The sequence below is a fragment of the Astyanax mexicanus genome, chromosome 19, assembly GCF_023375975.1.
Source record: "Astyanax mexicanus isolate ESR-SI-001 chromosome 19, AstMex3_surface, whole genome shotgun sequence".
Taxonomy (NCBI): domain Eukaryota; kingdom Metazoa; phylum Chordata; class Actinopteri; order Characiformes; family Acestrorhamphidae; genus Astyanax; species Astyanax mexicanus.
Genome location: NC_064426.1, coordinates 38,777,837 through 38,791,383, shown reverse-complemented (window position 1 = coordinate 38,791,383; position 13,547 = coordinate 38,777,837). Strand labels below are relative to the sequence as shown.

The window sequence follows — 13,547 nt, the reverse complement described above, 5'->3', positions numbered from 1 at the left end:
TCACAGCGCTAACACTCGGAGGAAGGCGCAGCGACTCGGTTCTGATACATCAGCTCACACCTTGTGCTGATCCACATCACTCTTTTTCTTTTGGAGTGATGAGGGGAAAGAGCGCCATCTACTGTATCCACCCAAAGAGAGCAAGACCAATTGTGCTCTCTCAGGACTCCAGCCAGGGTTGCCAGGTCCAACAAAAATATCCAGCCCAAAGTCAGTCTAAAATAAAACCCGCCCTTCAGAAGCTTAAACTAGCCCAAAAATATATGTCTGTCTCACATTCAAAGCAAATGGCAAAACTAGTGTAGACTGGAGTGTACGACTTAGTATTTTGTTTATAATGGATTTATTACTATCAATATTGCTATTTATCTTTAAGTCATTAATAATATTGTAACATTAGTGTTTTATTAGCGTTTAATTTTATAACAGTTTTACATCCCAGTTAAGAACATTTAATAGTAACGTAAAGTAATTAGCAAAAAAATTACTTTTACTTACAGTATTTATTTCTGTTCTTGCCCCTCCTGAACTCTCTTCTCTCCGCTTTTAACATTTTTTGTTTTTTTGAGACTTTTTTGTTTTTTGGAAGCTGATGTAATTTTTAAAAGTAGCCCAAAAAAAACGCACTGGAACATGACTGCATTTTCATACAAGCCCAATTTGGTTGAAAAAATGCGAACCTGGCAACCATGGCAAGCTGCATGATTGGGATTCAAACCAGCAATCTCCCAATTAAAGTGACAGTGCTTTAGTTTGCTGGTCCACTCGGTGCCGCCATTATTATTATTATTATTATTATTATTATTATTATTATTAATAAATTATCTATATTTTTGTCCATTTTTAGTTTGATCACACAAACTGCACACTGTAGAATGTGTTAAAATTTCCAGATTAATGTCACGTAATATCAGAAGGAAGGAGATGAGAAGAGAAAGTATTTTGGGAAAAACAGGAACAAAAAGAAACGCGGGTTACATAGAAAAATGAAAACATGTAACCTGGCTTATGGAACCAAGGAACAAGGGGGACTATAAATACACACAAACAGAAAAGCACCTGGGACCAGGTAACAAGGGGGCGGAGCTACAAATGAACAGATAAGCACAGAGAAGGAAAACATGTGACAAAACAGACAAGAATGTGACAAATGTATCAAGAAATAAGCTTTTTCTGATGGAGAATACATGACCTACATGACCCTTCAAACTGAGATTTTTCAGAGGAACACTCCAAACAGAGGGTATTGAGAATCACTGGCAAGATGGCACTGGCACAAACTTCGAAAGAAACCACAAATATTGTTATTTTCCTTGTTAAAAGTTATTAAAAATACCACTAGCTATATTACCATGTTTTAATGTGTCGTTTCAATAGCTGATGTCCATTTTCTTTTTTATATAACAAGCATAATAAAATCACTAGTAGCTCATCTCAGTAGATATCTAGCTAGCTGACTGTCCTGTTCCACCTTAAATCTAGTGCAGCAGATTGCAGAAGAAGCAGCATTTAAGGTGGAATGAAAAAATAAAATAAAATAAAATAAATGCTAACAAAAGCTAATTTTAGCTTCCAATCACACATAAATGAAGTAATAGACAGTAATAATTAATTGCCACACCACCTGCCTCCCTTTCTGAAGACATACAATAAAATACGCCCTAAAGTGAAATAGATAAGCAGCAGAAGTTAGGTTGCTGAACTTTGTTAGGTTGCTCCAATGCTATAACGCTATATCTGTGTTGTCCCAATTCACCCATTACCCTTCTAACTCTGTTCAAGAGGAAGGGTTACACTCTAAAACAGGGGTGTCCAAACTTTTTTTGTTGGGGGCCAGAAGGAGAAATATATTTGAAGTCACGGGCCACAGACTGTAATAAAACAAATAATGAAATATACCACTTTAAATAATACATTTTCCTGATTTCTTTTATTTACACACCATTTTACTTTATTTACTATCTTTATCTTTGACAGTGTTGTGTAAACTAAGATTCATTTCATGATGTCTCTTAATATTAAACTCCTTAATTACGGCAACTTTTAGACTCTTTTGCCTGTTTTTCTGCACTAGAAATGCGCACTCTCTCCGCTTTTAGACTCTTTGGCCCATTTTTTCTGCGCTAGAAATGCGCACTCTCTCCACTTTTAGACTCTTTGGCCCATTTTTTCTGCGCTAGAAATGCGCACTCTCTCCACTTTTAGACTCTTTGGCCTGTTTTTCTGTGCTAGAAATGTGCACTCCCTCCACTTTTAGACTCTTTTGCCTGTTTGTCTGCGCTAGAAATGCGCACTCTCTCCACTTTTAGACTCTTTGGCCGTTGTTCTGCGCTAGAAATGCGCACTCCCTGCGCTTTTAGACTCTTTGGCCCGTTTTTCTGTGCTAGAAATGCGCACTCTCTCCGCTTTTAGACTCTTTGGCCCGTTTTTCTGCGCTAGAAATGCACACTCTCTCCGCTTTTAGACTCTTTGGCCCATTTTTCTGTGCTAGAAATGCGCACCCTCTCTGCTTTTAGACTCTTTGGCCCGCTTTTCTGCGCTAGAAATGCGCACTCTCTCCGCATTTAGACTCTTTGGCCTGTTTTTCTGCACTAGAAATGCGCACCCTCTCCACTTTTAGGCTCTTTGGACATTTTTTTTGCGCTAAAACTTCACTCTCTCCGCTTTTACACTCTTTGGCCCGTTTCTGACACCTAGCATTCAAACTTTGAATCTCACATTATAAAAACCTGCGGGCCAACTCTCATTCTATTTAAAATACCTCGCGGGGCGCTCCAAAAAAGGAAACGGGCTGCAGATGGCCCGCGGGCCGTAGTTTGGACACCCCTGCTCTAAAACAAGTGTTAGGGGTACAAACGGAGAAATGGGATTGGGCCGAAGAACTATAAGGTTCTAAGAGCTGATAAGATGGACAGTGAATGCAGAAACAAGAAGGTGGTCATAATATTCAGACACTGATATCAATGTGCCGTTAAATCGGCCAGCACTAGCTTTTATATTGTAAATCAAGTGCAGTTCTGTAAGTGCCCTTCTCCTTCACTCATACGTACACACACACACACACACACACACTCACACACACACCCTCGCAACAAGCCGCCCACCTACTCACACATACCAGCCTATCCTTTTATCCGTGCTCAACCGGCAGCATCAGCACCCACGCAAGTTCATTCCACAGCACGGCAGAAAGAGAGAGCGGGCGAGCGAGGTACACACAGAGAGAGAGAGAGAGAGAGAGAGAGAGAGAGAGAGGGAGAGAGAGCACAGCAGCGTGCCGGGTACTCACCGTGATGGTGGGCACGGCGGTGACCAGCGAGTAGACCAGCACCGGCGGCACTTTGCTGGTCTCGTCGGGACCCGGGTAGGGCTTGGAGAAGGACTTGTCGTAGCAGAAGAAGCCCTGGACGTGCACGGGGAAGGTGTCGGTGTACTCGAAGTAATACGCCAACAGCACGGTGCCCGCCATGATCACCAGCTGGAAATAGAACATGATCCTGCCTTTACAATCCAGAAGAAGAAGAAGAAGAAAAAGGAGGAGGAGGAGAAACACTCCACAGCTTTACTACCACACACACCAACACCGGCATCGAGAGAGAGAGAGAGAGAGAGAGAGAGAGAGAGAGAGAGAGAGAGAGAGAGAAGCTCCTACAGAGAAGGAACACGTTTTCTAGTATCAGAGAGATAGAGAGAGAGAGATGGAGAGAGAAAGAGAGAGAGAGAGAGGAGTATGGAAAGAGAGAGAGAGTGAAGCAAAGAGAGAGAAAAGCTCCTACAGAGAAGGAACATGTTTTCTAACATCGGAGAGAGAGAGAGGAGTATGGAAAGAGAGAGAGCGAAGGAAAGAGAGAGAAGCGCCTACAGAGAGGGAACACGTTTTCTAGTATCAGAGAGATAGAGAGAGATGCAGAGAGAAAGAGAGAGAGAGAGGAATATGGAAAGAGAGAGAGTGAAGGAAAGAGAGAGAAAAGCTCCTACAGAGAAGGAACATGTTTTCTAGCATCGGAGAGAGATGGGGAAGAGAGAGAGAGATGGTCCTAGAGAGAGAGGGAAGAGTACAGAAAGAGAGAATAAGGAAGGAAGGAGGAGAATGAGCTAAAGAAAGGAAGAGAAAGATAGATGCATAGAGAAAGAGAGAGAGATAACAGTGAGGATGAGAGTAAGAAAGACAGAAAAGCTCCTACAGAGAAGGAACACGTTTTCTTGTATCGGAGAGAGAGAGAGAAAAGCACAGAGAGATAGAAAAAGGAAGGAAGGAGGAGAATGAGCTATAGAAAAGAAGAAAGAAACAGATACATAGAGAAAGAGAGAGATAAGTGTGAGAGTGAGAAAGACAGAAAAGCTCCTACAGAGAAGAAACACAGTTTCTAGTATCAGAGAGAGAGAGATGGAGAGAGCAAGCGAGAGAGAGAGAGAGAGAGAGAGAGAGAGAGAGAGAGAGATGGAAAAGCTCCTACAGAGAAGGAACACATTTTCTTAGCTTTGGCAGAGCATCCCAGCAGAGAGAGAGAGAGAGAGAGAGAGAGAGAGAGAGGAGGAGGAGAGTGAGCTATAGAAAAGAGAGAGGGACCGATACACAGAGAAAGAGAGAGAAAGAGAAAGAGAGAGAGGGATAGAGTAACACACACAGAACGAGAAGGGAAGGGGGGTGTGCTGAAGCTGGCATACGAGTCTGGAAGTGTGGAAGTGTGTGCTACTTGAGCGTAAGTGTGTGTGTGTGTGTGTGTGTGTGTGTGTGTGTGTGTGTGTGTGTGTGTGTGAGAGAGAGAGAGAGAGAGAGAAAGAGAAAGAGAGAGAGAGCCATGTGTGAACATATTCATTAACACATTTTAAATGGAGGCTTCTTTCAGCAACATTCCCAAATTCACGTCCATGAAACACACTCTCCCATAATACACTCCCTGAAGAACTCAGGGGGCATCTGTATGTGTGTGTGTTAGTGTGTGTGTGTGTGCATGGCACAGATGAGGGAAACCCAGAGGGGCTTCTATTCAAACACACACACACACACACACACACAGACACAGAGTACACTTCTGTGATGCAGCATTAATGCAAAATAATACACTTTGGCTTGAGATATGCTGCCTGTAAGGCTACACCTGTTTCAGGTACATCTACACATTTTTCAACAAGACAATGTAAAACCACATGCTGCACACAATAGAAGAGGAGGGTACAGGTACTGGAATGAGCTGACTGCTCTCCTGACCTGTCCTCAATAGAGAATGTTTGGAGAATTAAAAAAGATAAGTTTAAAGATCAAGTTACCACTTGATGATGAGTTTCTTTGATTTTACCAGTTTAACTGAAAACCTCTGGAATATAATCAAGAGGAAGATGGATGATCACAAACCATCAAACCAAACTGAACTGCTTGAATTTTTTGCACCAGGAGTAAAGCAGCATAAAGTTATCCAAAAGCAGTGTGTAAGACTGGTGGAGGAGAACATGATGCCAAGATGCATGAAAACTATGATTAAAAACCTTAAAAAAGGGTTACTCCCCCAAATATTGATTACTGAACTCTTAAAACTTTATAAATATGAACTTGTTTTCTTTGCATTATTTGAGGTCTGAAAGCTCTGCATCTTTTTTGTTTTTTCAGCCATTTCTCATTTTCTGCAAATAAATGCTCTAAATGATTATATTTATTTTTGGAACTTGTGACAAATATTGTTTGTAGTTTATAGAATAAACAACAATGTTTATTTTACTCAAACATATACATATAAATAGCAAAATCAGAGAAACTGATACAGCTGTATATTAATAAATAAAACTATTTTGGGTTCATACTATTCATCTGTAATCAACTAAAAGTTATAGTCCTTTATTTAAATTTTTCATATTTCATTTATAATATTTACTACTCTAGCTTGTGCTCTTTTGTACTACAATGCAAATACTGACTCTCTGGACTACTGTATACTATATTCTTCTATACAGCTCTGGAAAAAATAAGAGACCACTTCAGTTTCTGAATCAGTTTCTCTGATTTTGCTATTTATAGGTTTATGTTTCAGTAAAAAGAACATTGTTTTTTTATTCTATCAACTACAGACAACATTTCTCCCAAATTCCAAATAAATTCCCAAAAAAAATATTGTCATTAAGAGAATTTATTTGCAGAAAATAAGAAATGGCTGAAATAACAAAAAGACCTTAATTAATGCTAAGAAAACAAATTCATATTCATAGAGTTCAGAAATCAATATTTGTCAGAAAAAAATGGCATGTTCTCCTCCACCAGTCTTACACACTGCTTTTGGATAACTTTATGCTGCTTCACTCCTGGTGCAGAAATTCAAGCAGTTCAGTTTGGTGGTTTGATGGTTTGTGATCATCCATCTTCCTCTTGATTATATTCCAGAGGATTTCAATTTGGTAAAATCAAAGAAACTCATCATGTCTTCCTGTTTTCCAAAGCTGTATATTATAATGTAAGCTGGCATAATAATAATAATACATAAAAAATAGCTGTTTTTTGTTTTACAGGCATATTATACTGTCGTTTCCCTGAGTTTCCTTCCTCATTTTTCTAAAAAGACAGGTGTCTTGAAACTTTATATACAGGCAAATACACACAGTGATTTATTTATAAACCCAGTGTCAGTCAATCTTCAGAAAGTGTTCTGTCTGTCTGTCCTTTCCCAGAGACAGCAGACTGTAATAGCTGGATGCTTCTACTGTTTGAGGAAATAGCTGGCATTTAGAACATGTTGTGTATTATAACCGCTTACGAACAGCCTCAAAAACAAGATCACCAGCAGCAGCTACTGTTACACTGTTTTATATAATCAGCTGCTGCTCCTCTCGGCTATGTTTTTCACACTGCTCCAGGGATTGCACTGGTACTGTAGGAGAATGTTTATATTATGTGGCCTGAAAGCAACAAAATAATATGTACAGAAACAAGCAAATACCATTGCACAGTACATAGCAGGATTAGCCAGCAGACTTTGTCTGAGGGAGGAATCTATACCTGCTGCCCGTGGCAAGTCAGCAGATGTTAGGGGAGATATAAGTGCTTTCAAATAAGGAGTATTGTGTTTCTATCATGGTTAAGTATGAACTAGCTTGCTTGTGTTTTGCATTTAAATGCTCTTATATGGAGAGCTGTTAACTTTTTTTTTAATTATTCTGTGCAACAGAGGAAACTCTTGCTCTTCATTTTCTGGGGTGGTCCTGATGAGTGCCAGTAGTTCTTGCCATAATATGGATTAGAACATTACTCCAATAGGGCTATTCACTGCATACCAACGCCACCTCTTTAGAACTTGCCACAGACAGCAGGTACAGATCCCTCCTTCAGACAAAGTCTGCTGGCTAATCCTGCTGTGTACTGGCTGAGGTTCTCAACCAAAAAATACAGGTTTGACATAACTTCTTGTGTGCTGCGTTGTTAACTATAAGTAAAGTAAACTTGGTAATAAAATATATTAATTACAGTTTCACAGGCTTCATTTCTACAGAACAGAATGAAATTGAACCACAGCTACCATGCTATCGCGTTGGCCTCTATTTTCTGCCATTTCAGTTAAAATTGTGGAAATCTAAGCTTACTGTAAATAAACGTAAAAGATTTACTCACCCAAATCAATGTTTTTTAGGAGAGAAATATGTGTAGATTTAAGTCCAGCGCTCGTTTGACTTTAAAAGAAAATTAAAGTTTTTGAAAGAATTAAAGTTTTGTTTACTTTGGCGCCCCCCCAGCTAGACCTGCGGAATTATAATTATAATAAGTCCCCTATTTTCAGCCAAATTATATTCAGCACAAAATACCCTATATTAACTGGAAAATATATACACTTAAGCTTTTATTTTAATAATACCAACTCTTAACCTGATCTTTGTCTGCGCCACCTATTGGAGACATGGCTTAGTGTTTCTGCACTGTGTCTATGGGATCCAGCGCCTCCCAGTGGTGTATAATGACATTGCAATTGTTCTGTGTGGGCATCCATACTCTGATTACATCAGAAAAACATGGCGACACCCTTGTTCACTTAGAATTAGGCTCCCTAAGTAGTGTACAACATAGAAAAAATACGAAAATATGCTGCGCACTCCACACCGTTTTTTACGCACAGATTTACAACATTGTTAGCGATACTAAAATAATGTTTTATGGCATAATTTTTTGTTAGAATACAGATAAATTGTTCGTCTAAGGCAGGAAGTGACGTGTTTTGAATTTCCTTGAAAATCAGGACGAAAATAGGGGACCACATGTTATGTACAGTCAATATTATAGTCAAATAGCTCCAAATAGATATACATATATATGATTTTGAATTGGTTTTAAGATGAATATGTAAATAAAGAAGATTTAGGGTCAAAAAGATAAATTACATAAATGTCGCAGAGGCGATTTCACGGTCTGGCTAAGCGCTAAACCCAGCGTACGTTCATGCACCTACACTAGTCTCAGGACAGTCAGTCCTACCTTTGAGAAGCCCAACACAACGCGAGTGTCTCATTAGATCAGATTACTCACGGGAAAGCTCAAAATACACATCTTTATTCCACTCATCGTGAAAAATCCCACTCCGTCCTAATCTCATCATGAGTCAACGGCGTGATGCAGGCATATGCTGAGCCTGGAGGGAGAGGCTACTGCACAGAGATGCCTGCGCTTATGAAGGTCTTAATAACCATGAAAAAGCAGGACATGATGACTCACATTAACACTGGCTTTCACAAGCCACCGCTCTGAGCCTCCGAGATGCAGACTTGAGTTTTAGATCAGCCAGTTACATAAACAACGTTAAATAAAATAGACACACAGGTTTTAAGTATTTCTATTGGTCCTTTCAAGGACCACGGAATTTTGGCACAGTGTAAGGGACAATTAATGTGTTCAAATTATGTAGTAAACAAAAAATCTACAAAAATGAAGCTACTTGTTTTTCATTGGACAGCGACGATATATTATATTATAGATGTATTACACACAGAGTGATCTTTTTTAAGCCCTATGATTATGGCTTACAGCCAATGAAAACCCATAAATCCGTGCCAGTTGGTACTTTTGGCAGTGTGGGCAGTGTGCCAAGTCCTGCTGGAAAATGAAATCCAGATCTCCATGTCATCTGCTGGTGTTGATCCACCGTGTTATATAAGTAAGTGCAGTTGTGCCCCGGAAAATCTTACAGCACTTTATGCTTCCTTCTGCTGACAACTATTATGGAGATGAGGATTTCATTTTCCAGCAGGACTTGCCGCACTGCCCACTGATTTTTAAGTTCATATAGAATGTGCCATATAGAAAACTGTGGAATCGCTCATGATAATTGTCATTTTGTTAAATGCAAATAATATGACTAAAATGACAATTAAACTTCCAAACTCTACAGTGTAAACTGGAATATTGTAATTGAAAACACAGTAATACATAAAAAAACATATATATCTTTTAGCCTTGGTCCTGTTCCACCCTAAAGACTACATCTCCCATAATTCACCTCTCTTGCTGTTATTTTCCTTGGTTTGGTCCTGATGACGGCCAGTTTCATCATCAAAACGTGCACTTGAGGATGAACTGACCTTCATTTATTCTTATAGTATTGTTTCTTTATTTACTTGAGTAGTTCTTGCCATAATATAAATTAGAACATTACTCAAATATTCACTATTCACTGTATACCTGTAACTCTACCTCTTCACTACTTTACTTTAACTGATGCTCTCAAACCTTTACATTAAGAGACAAGAAATTCAAGTAATTAACTCTTGAAGCCTGAAGCCTGAATTCCAGGTGACTCTACTTCATAAATCTGACTAAGAAAAATGTAAAATATAAAACATATTCTGGTTTGTTTGTTGGATGACTTAAGTATTAATCTACAATGCAAAAAAGTGCATGACATCCAGACCCTGATTAAACACTTTTAACAAATATAACATATTGTACACTATGCTGGTCAAGAGCTGGTCAACCAACATGTTGTTCCTATTGGAAACAAGCTTACACCAACCATCACCAACATCCTGACCATCAAAAACCAGCTTTGACCAACTGAAACCAGTTATCATCTAAAGCTGGTCTTGAGCTTGACTGTTGTTCAGCAGGGGTGATGGAGGCTTCAGACCAGGCCCGAGTTTCCACTGCTGTCGGTTCTGCTACTGTGGTCAGTTCAACACTGACAGATTCTGATTATTTAGAAAGCACTTGGGCATGCTGTTTAAATTTGGCGAGCACACAGGGCCCACATGGTCCTGTAACCCATGGTGCCAGAATCGCGATGTGGGTCTCTGCTCATTCAGAGAGCATTAATTCCGAGCGGGAGGAGGAGGGAGGATTCCATATGGCACCAGGACTATTTTCAACTCCTACAAATTTAGATATCGGTAAAGACGCTCTGAAACTCTGCTTTCTGCTGGTTTATATCTGATGCTGTTTTTGGTTCCTGTTTTTTCCGCTAAAAGACCATCTCTGTTTTTGTTCTATATAGTCACAAAAAAAAAAAATCTACAGCCAAGAGATTTTCAATTGAAAATTCAAATTCTGTTACTGTGTTGTAGAGGAGGGGGACTTTTTTTATTAATATACTGTATTTATGTGATTTATTTGTCTGCATGTATGGTTACTGATATACAGGGGTTGGACAATGGAACTGAAACACCTGGTTTAAGATCACAATAATTTATTGTGGTGACGGACAGTTCTGGTGGAAACAGGAGAGTTGAGGGGCACATTGAATTCTGCCGTGATTTGATCAGCTGTGGTTTTATGATTTTTTGGTTACAATCCGGGTTAGCACCCGAACATCACTTTCAGACAGCTTCCTCTTACAGCGTCCACAGTTAATCCTGTTGGATGTGGTTGGTCCTTCTTGGTGGTATGCTGACATTACCCTGGATACCGTGGCTCTTGATGCATCACAAAGACTTGCTGTCTTGGTCACAGATGCGCCAGCAAGACGTGCACCAACAATTTGTCCTCTTTTGAACTCTGGTGTGTCACCCATAATGTTATAGTGTGCATTGCAATATTTAGAGCAGAACTGTGCTCTTACCCTGCTAATTGAACCTTCACACTCTGCTCTTAATGGTTCAATAATGTGCAATTAATGAAGATTGGCCACCAGGCTGCTCCAATTTAGCCATGAAACATCCCACACTAAAATGATGACAGGTGTTCAGTTTCATTGTCCAACCCCTGTAGATTGTTGTTCACTTTAAGGGCTGACCAAGGTGGGATTTGAACTCCCAACATTGGGGACTACAGACCAGTGTGCTACCAGGATAGAACAACCAGTACAACCAAACAAATAAAAAAAAAGAAACTTATGTTTTTTTTTATCTTATCTTTTCTTGTGCTTTTCTTTAAGAATTTCTTTTCTTTCTTTGTGAGTCTTTCTCTTTTTTCTTTATTTCTTTTCTCTGTTACCCACTGTTACCGGTCACCCTTCTACAAAGGTGCGACAGAGAACTGAAGCTTGCCTGAGGTTTTTAAGCTGTGTTTCAGAGCAGAGCCTTTTTTTGTGCAGATTAGCACTAGGGATTCTGGGACTTGGAGTTTTTTTTAGCCTAGATCCAGATTCCAGGCCTTCTGCTGGTGGTTGGTGGTTAAATGCTGCTTTCTTACTGATTCTGTCCAATTAGACAAAATGTAAAAATTTAAATTGCCATGATCATGACCTTTTATTTTATTTTTTTGTACTAGACAGAATTTAATATAAGCTCCATATATACATAATGCCTACATATGACATTAATGTAGAATATACAGTAAATATTACTTTCCCCTCTTAAACAAAATGTGTTTTGAGAGCATCAGTTGTAAAGTTGTGAAGAGGCAGAGTTGGTATACAGTGAATAGAACTATTTAAGTAATGCTCTAATCCAGATTATGAGAACTAAGTTAAAAAAAACAATACTTTAAAATACTTTCCTTGTATTCTAGCATTCAAATTCTTGGTGTTTTTTTTGTTTTCATCTATAAGTATATTCTTTTTTTTTTTTTTTTGAACAGTGGGTTGATGATAATGTCTATATACTGTACAGAAAACCATATTGGTAAAATGTTAACATGCTGTGCCTCTTAATAAATCCTCATTTCTCCTTAAAGTCTGCACCTCTCTCTACTTTATGATGAGTAACTTCACTTCTGACTGCTCGAGTCAACATATATCACTCATAATTGGAGACTAAAGCTATATATAATCATAACTCCAGTGGTCCGAGTAAGACTGCGTCAGGGCTACATCTGGATAATCTCAGCTTGCAGATGGTGGAGCTATTTTAATGCTAACATGCCCAGATGCTGATAGCAGTGACAGTAGACCAGTGACTAGAGGCCATGAAGCAATTTGACCAATCTAATTAAGCCTCGTTGTTCAGCTGCAGTAAATCATCCCCGACTGTTTAGCATTTCTAACGCACTTTTATATTCGGCCTGAACAGATTAATCTGTTTCCAGAGTAAAAATACTATTTTCTGGCTTATATTTCATTTTGCGATGTTCAAATGTTCATAATTTACACAGATCATAATTCATACTGGCCATCAGGATCCATTACCAGGGACGATGCCTGGGTGTGTAAAGCTACGGGGCTCAGCCCAGCTAATACGTGTATATATATATATTTACACTATAATGTGTAGTTTATTAGCTGGTCAGTTGATCCGGTGGAAAACATACAATTTTAGGGCAGAGACCAGGTTTAAAAACTTGTTTAAACTAAGTATAGTACTAAATTCCCTACTAACTCACTGTGCTCCGCAAAACCAGCAAGCTGATTGGCTGTTTCTCCTGAAAGGCAGAACATTATCCTTGATCCGGCACTGTGATTAGCGTTAATAGATTTTCCATGCACACAGCGGTCCCCTCATTAACAATACAGCTGAGCTAAGCGAAACGATTCGGGGCTATTGGATAATCATTCAGGGCTAAAGCCCCGGATGCCCAGGCCAGGCGACGCCCCTGTTCTCTTTACGAACCAGCGACCCTGAACAGCAGCCAGAATCTAGTCTACTCTAGTCGTCTATCTTTGTAATTTGGCTCGGTTCTCTCATTAAAAAATCATGCAAAAACTATATATATATATATATATATATATATATATATATATATATAGTCATTTATTTCGATATGAAAGTATTATTATAAGAGAAAAAATAATAATATAATTGTACTCAGGAAATAACATAATTTAGATTGTTTAAGAAATAATGATACACTGGAGCATCCTGGGAAATAAAGAAATAAAGAGGTGTCACGTCTGGTACCTGCACTCAGCTCTACCTGGGATCTTGAGTCTTTCTTTAGACTACACTACCCAAAATTCACCTCACCATGACAGCATACACTTACATGATCACATGACTGTAGTAACCAACTAGCAACACCATAGCAACCATCTACAATGACTTCACTGGCATGCCACATATCATGGGACAAGAATTTATATCCGGTCCCATGACCACCCGGCAATTTTTCCAAACTGTAGCAAGCACATAGCAACCACTTAGCAACACCATAGCAACCACCTTGGACGACTACACTGGCATGCCACATTTCATAGGACAATAACTAATAT

General features: G+C 39.1%; 1 protein-coding gene across 4 annotated transcripts in view; it reads right to left on the bottom strand.

Annotated features, from left to right (window-relative positions):
- The window catches only part of plppr2a (phospholipid phosphatase related 2a), a 76,754-nt gene that overhangs the window by 37,924 nt on the left and 25,283 nt on the right, over window positions 1-13,547 (bottom strand). For 2 of the 4 annotated variants that reach the window (XM_007238231.4, XM_007238229.4), the window contains exon 2: window positions 3,290-3,478. In XM_007238231.4, coding sequence (XP_007238293.2) covers window positions 3,290-3,478 — 189 coding nt within the window. Of the gene's footprint in view, window positions 1-3,289; window positions 4,485-13,547 lie in introns of those variants that run through there. The other 2 variants (XM_049467650.1, XM_007238232.4) reach the window with 2 other exon arrangements.